General features: G+C 43.6%; 1 protein-coding gene across 1 annotated transcript in view; it reads right to left on the bottom strand.

Annotated features, from left to right (window-relative positions):
- The window catches only part of hcn1 (hyperpolarization activated cyclic nucleotide-gated potassium channel 1), a gene marked incomplete at both ends in the record, with an annotated part of 72126 nt that extends 65541 nt beyond the window's left edge, over positions 1–6585 (bottom strand). The window contains one exon of the mRNA XM_084442379.1: positions 6230–6585. Coding sequence (XP_084298505.1) covers positions 6230–6585 — 356 coding nt within the window. The remainder of the gene's footprint in view (positions 1–6229) is intronic.
- Positions 6586–7063: the final 478 nt, after the last annotated feature.

Raw genomic sequence — 7063 nt, 5'->3', positions numbered from 1 at the left:
CATGGAGCCACAGGGGGGGGGGGGGATGTACAGTATGAACATTCAAACCAATTCATTGCTCCTAGACACTGCCGTGGGGAAGAGATTAGAATTGAATCATATGGTAATGTATGGATGCCACTACTCAGCAAAATCATTCATTGGATTGTCACTCGCTGTTTACAACAAGAACAATCCATACAGTATGCCATAAGAAGTATGAAATATCATGACACATCAACTCAATTATGACTTTCATATTGTGCATATTTCAAACATGTTCCTACCCTATTTCTGTATTCATATCGTTTCTGTCGGATGGAATAAAGAACTCTGTGTTTTCCCTTGATGTTATCTCTGGAGACGATAGCTGTGACATTCTAGAAGCATCAGTGAGACACTGATCCACCCCAGGCTGCAAGAGGACAGATTCTGCTAACCAAGTTGTCTTTGACAGAGCCAAGAGCCAACACAACACAGCTCCATGTAACTATACCCTCAATGACTCAGATACCAGCTAAGCAGGAACAACAGAGTGGACCGTTATCTACACTGAAAGAGATCCTGGTTCTGGTGAATCCTGTGATGTGGTTGCTACCGGTATCCACCCTTGAAGTAAGCTTCGACTTCGTGTCGGTTATGATTGTGGTGATTGTCTTATACCTACTTGTAGATTAATTAGTTATTGACGGCCACTGTTGAAGAATAACAGTGGTTGTTGAATGACGCCGGGGGTAAAAGCAGACATAGTATTGCTTTGAGTCTCTGTGGCATTTGGAGCTGGGTAGGTTTGGAGAGGATGAGACATGAGACCCCACTGAGCAAAGACACGTCTAAAAGACGTCTTTTTTGTCTATTTCAGACGTCCAAAGACATCCAATTAGGAGCCAGAATGAATGTGTTTTTTTAACGTTCAGATATTGGACCCGTTTTGCATGTCCACGGACGTCTTAGAGGGGTCCAAGCCAGACGTTTGAATATTGAGGGGTCCAGCAGACGTACAAATGGGGTTCTGGACCGACAGACGTTATTAAGACATGATCTGAACGTCTCCCTGACGTTGTGTGTTTGCTGGGACCAGTCCTTTCAACTACGTCAACGTTTGTTTTAGACTGCCTGCAAATCACTGGCTCTATGGTAACCAGAGAAAAACAATCAAGTACAGATGAATAATTGAAATGATTTCAAATAGGGACCCAGGTCTGCAAGCTGCTACCCAGCATCAACCCACTCCATGGAGCCGGGTACTGTGTGTTCTGATAGGCCTAGTGTCTCAGCTGGTGGTTGGTCAGTGTTAATGCGCCCGCCCTGTTGGTCAGCCAAGAGAGCCAGGACTGCTGCATGGGCGCCCGGCTGGAGGAGATCTTCACAAAATGTCCCCGGGCCACTGATAACGCTGTGTATCCGCGAACTAAAATAGATGCTTTCAGGAATCCTATCTCATGCTCAAAAACTCTGGGCTGACGCCACTGTTGGGAGCTGCCCGCTGTTGGACTGGCGGGCTGGCCAGTAATGGATCTGTTTAAATAAATGACGCTGCGGGGCCTTGCTTTATAAATAACTGAAGATCATGTGTCAGATAATTGTCTGCACTTCAGCTAAACGACAGGCATCTTGCGAGTTATAAATATCCACCCGAGGTATTTATACGCCGGGAGACATCTCTCTCTCTCCATCACCTCGGACAATCGGGCGCGATTCTCAAACACGTCGAGGTCGCTTTCTCCCGACCGCAGGTGAGAGAGGAGAAGGTCTGCGCGAGATCAACGGAAGGAGATCAGCAGACCACACGAGTCGACCGGCCCACCAGTCATCATCAGGGCGCCGTACTGGCGAGCGTTCTCATGAAAGCGAAGATTCTGGTTTGCAGCCACAGCAAGATTATCGTGTGAAAATGACGTTTAATTTAAAACACAAACGACTGAGCTGAAGCACGCAGACTCGGTGAAGCTTAGTCCAGGTTTGTTTCCCTATCACTGAGGCTACACGGTATGGATCATAGAGATTACTACCATTAATGCTGCATTCATACTGTAAATACAGTATGCTGTCATAATACTGGAAGATAGCCATAGCATGGCAACAGAGACCGACTTTAGCCTGGAGGGTGATGTCAGTGTTTACCCATTAGCATCACTGGGGACCAGCTATTGGCACAGGCAGTAACGACACTGCTACACTTTTATGAGATGCATTTTCTGCACCAGTGTGAGACCAGGTGCATGGTCGCAGGTGGCCACCGCCAGCGCCACATGACCTGCTTGTTTGATCTGCTAGCCCTGGAGAAAACGGGGGGGGGGCAGTCATTTCATCAGTCACTTCAGAGTCCCACCAACGCCCCCCCCGGGCTCACCGACTGAAACTATACCCCACTACTGGTGGTAGTGTTCTCGTTCTCAAACGCTAAACGCAGATACTCTGAACACAGCTGCCACTGAGGCCTGTTCTTGACAGGGCTAGGGACTCGTTACTGGGAGACTGAGTTTATGATACAGTACATCTCCTTATAGAAGTGAGAGCACTGCTCAGTCTGCTAGATTAGCAGTCAGAGTTGCTAATGAGAGATCTCCAAGAGGCATGGGGGAAGTGAGCCAACAAGAACCTTGATTAGTTATGATCTGCATAATATACATGTTAGAAAGAATCCACATATCAAATCAAACATAAATAACGGGCAACATGGTTGCCACAAAATGTAGGTTTGTTTGGATTTTTTAATATAAGAAAGATAAAGAAGAATCATGAAAATGCTGATTCTAATTGAACATGTTATTTGTTTAATTTCGTTCTACAAAATAAACACTTCTATCAGTAAACAGGTATTAAATTAACACTACTAACAGTAAACAGGTATTAAAACAACCATGTTGTTGCTGAGACTGAAATAATTATTTTTTAATGATAATTTTCTCAATGACAATTGTTTCATGATTGAAACAAATTATATTTGTAGTGTGTCTAAATAAATAAATGAGAGAGCAGTGACATTTTGATCACGATAAGCAAGTAAGCCTGAAATGGTATGTTACAGCCCATGACAGACAGATGAAAGGACCACTTTGACAGATCTTCATCCCTGAACAAAAGCTCCTCCACAAGACCAGGGCCACAACAGGCCAAGCATGAGCCCTTTCTGAAATCTATGAATAATAAATATTACTAACTTGCCATTAAACTTTCAGCAGCAGACAAGAATATGTTGCATATTAGGTTGCAGATGTTATACAGAGACGCACAAAGCACACATGAATGGGAGGTATCATTCATGTGAATGGGTGGTACCATTCATGGCCTGTCTGTGTGGAAAGGGTCAAAGGAAGCAGGGAGTTGTGTTTATCAATCTAAGGAGGAGGCATGTGAGGCAATTGGAGAGAAGGGGGTTCAGTTGCTAAATCCTGTAGCCGTGTGGATAGTGATTCTGAGCACACACTGTCACAAATTCAATGTTAGTAAGTAAGTAAGTTTTATTTATATATGCCACAAACAAAATTCACTGCTTCTAGTGAATGGAATGGGGGATTTAACCTCCAAAGCTACAATCAGGTAGCTTTGCCAAGCAAATGCAGCCTTGCATATCCAGCAGAGCTCTAGTGTGCACTGTTGGTATAGAATGTCTATACAACACCGTGTCTTTGGCAGGGAAACCACAGCTCTGGTATTGTAATTGGGTTCTCTCTTTACATTGGCCTGGGCACCACGAACACACTTCCTCCGATGTTCGGCCCAGTGGACGGTGAGGGTACAAACAGGGTGTGTTCAAGGCAGGGACATATTCTGTTTTATATATGTTGTATAAAGTCTAATTGAAAACCTGTAGAAACTCCCATTGGAAAGTACTGGGGGCAAGACCATGATGTATCGGGGAAATACCCCATTTCTAATACCCCATACCTCACTACTATTGAAAAGGCTGAGTCTCTGTTCTAGATAAGTATGTCTCTGTACTGTAGATAAGATACTTGTCTTGTTCTAACTTGTTCTTTAAACACACCAGTCATTTGATGAATATTCAGAAATCGGTGTTTTGCCCCTGGGCACCCCCTGGGTGTTTTGTCTAGGTTTTTTTTCCCCGTGTACAGAGTTTACAAGTCAGTTCATCTCAAAAGTTTGAAAAAGCCAGTTAAAAGTAAACAATAAAATCAAATGAACAGTCGCTGAGTAGCTAAACTGGTTCAAATCTGCTGTTTGTGTTGAGAGATCAGTCTTGTTACATACTGTCATTGTGGTGTTGTATGTCCCAGCTAACCTCCACTGCATAGTGGAATGATGGCCCACTGCATATATATATATATATATATATATATATATATATATATATATATATATATATGTGTGTGTGTGTATATATATATATATATATATATTTATATATATATATATATATACATACATACAAACATACATACATACATACATACATACATACATACATACATACATACATGTATTTCACAGAGAGTATCATTAACTTTGGCTAAGCCTTCATAGCCTCATACAGTGGTTCTGTTTGTATTCTTATCAGTCGTTCACTAATCATATAATTGTTTACAAAGGGTAGTCGTGATTCAGTTATCGAGCTAATGGTTTTAAAGGGATTAACAATGGATCGTTATACAGTGTGTTCTAATAAGATTCCAGGGTTGTTGTCAGGCAAAATAAGGGCCGTCCTTAGAATTATGCAGTGAATGTGAGTTGGGATTAGGTGTCACAGCATCTTGAAGTTATGGCCAGAGGGGTGATTTAGTGGACTCTGTTGCATTAGAATTCTCTAGATCTGGGCATAATTCACCTGAAACGTAAGTAATGGCACAGTTATGCCTACTGGTAAGCTATACGTTCCCTACAGTTCAGGTTGGTGGAGGGTTTAAAAGCCGATTCGAGATACGCGTCTTCACACTAAAGCTGTAAAGACCGGATAGCAGTTCAGCACCTTGGACAGCGACGAGTTAACGGGAGAAAACAACAAGCCCCAGCATGCTAGTGAAGATTAAAAAGGGGGTGTCACCCTCAAACTGTGCCAGGGGACATGAAGGGAACATGGCAGAACAAAGTGATCCGTTTAATTGGTGAAGACATAGGCTAAGCACTGGTAAGGGACAAATGATCCTATAACTTGGGTTTACTGCGTGTAAGCTAAGCTGTGCTATGGATAGGCTATAGACCTTGCGTATAAACTAGCGCATATTTGGAAACATTGACCCATTTGAGCTGTCAGAAACAAAACAATAATCATAATCATGCTAATGATCATAATCATAATAACAATCAATAGTAATCAGACTTTCACGGCAAAAATCATTATTTGTCTTTCACCCGAGCAACAATTTTGTTGTTTGTATGCAATAGTATATTTCTGTCCCTGTATGAGAGAAATGTGAGCCTACATGCGATGACAGGCCAAGTTGCAAAGAATTAATGCAAATGATGACGCAATGGACAGAGGTGCCTATCAACCACTTCTCAGAGAGTGCAGCCTGCCCAAACGGGATTATCTGCAAAAGTGGGATATAATGAGGATTGAGAAGAACTATTCTGTATTTAGTCTCCCAGTTTATCTATGCCGTTCTACGCGGGTTTGCATATTCTATAACGTCAGAGCTTTGTGCATTTTTAATTTTTGCCATTTTTAACATGAGGCCCTCCATTATTTTACTTCCCACAGTAATGGCCCTAATTGTTAGTCACTCATTTAGTCGATGGGGGTATTAAGACTTATATCTTTTCCTATGACCGTTCAGAATTTACCGCATCTATTATGTATGTGAGGCCATCCTCACTGATCCTCGTCGGCTCATCCCTGCATGCAGGGCTGCTATTGAAATGTGTAATTATTATGTCCCTGTACGTTTCGCTTAAGCACAGATGATCATGCAGCTTGTGATAGAATCAGCTTATGTCACAATGAAGACCCTGACATCTGTGTTGTGGTGAAACAATTAGTATCTGTATTCAACTCGTGACATTCACCATCATTTTTCCAAGGACATCTCGTGGATTCATCTATTAACTCTTAATCCACATAACCTTAATGAAAACCCTTCAACGGAAAACAGATACACGATCACAGTTTTTTAGTAACACAATCATCTCCTAGTAATTGCCTCAATACAGACCGAGATTAGCCTATGCGCTTTGGGGGGTGCGTGCGCGCTGGAGAGAGAGGATGTGTGGCGGTGGAGGGGTCTTGCGGACCCGGGTGGGTGACGGCATGGCTATAGGAAGACGGAGAAGGTGACTTATCACTCCTTACCTAAAATCGCTATAGGGATGAATGATCCAGTATCCCGCCGTTTGAACCCTTTCTTGCTCTTTCTCCACGGCTTTCTGACTCCCGAACATTCGCAGGGAGAACTTATTGACACCTGGCTGCATCATCGCCCCAAATTGCCGCTGCATGAACCCATATTGCCTGGACGCCCCGTCTAAATCATCGAACCCGACCATGGCTTCTTCCCGTTCCCCCTTAAAACCAACTGAGTTCCCGTGGTCTTTAATGTTCTGGCTTCCCATATTATTTTTCTGTATCGAGTCTTGCCTCTGAAATACATTATTCCCGTCCGCTTTCTCCTCCTTGTTGCTGGAGAACGAATTCGATTTGTCTTCCATGTTTTCAAAACGTACTGTCTCCTGGTTCAGGAGGACAGGCTACGCGCAAAACTCAAGAGGACCCGCTGGAAGCTCTCCTGGTTCATTTGATGTCCTTCAACTGCTCAGCTCCGCTGCCTCCTCTGCGAATGCTGCAAACTGAGACAGACTCCTGGTGAACCTGGCGGATCAGGTTTCTCGGTTACCGCCATCTACCGACCGACCGGATTTACCGTTCAACCCCTTCTAGCTCGTGCGGCACTGCGGTTTAACGGGTATAGGCTCGTGCACCTCATTTACATAATGTGGATTATATACCACCCCCACCCCCCCTCTCCCTCATCCCACCCCCACCCCCCCCTCTCCCTCATCCCACCCCCACCCCCCCCTCTCCTTCATGTCTTGTTTGGAATCCTCTGTCATGGCATGAAGGTATATTCCTTCACTGAAATTATTATTTAGCTGGATCATGTTTATCAACAGCATCTAATCTAGGCAG

This window comes from Borostomias antarcticus, assembly GCF_949987555.1.
Source record: "Borostomias antarcticus genome assembly, chromosome: 8".
In the NCBI taxonomy this organism is placed as follows: domain Eukaryota; kingdom Metazoa; phylum Chordata; class Actinopteri; order Stomiiformes; family Stomiidae; genus Borostomias; species Borostomias antarcticus.
This window is presented reverse-complemented; position numbering and strand designations above follow the sequence as displayed.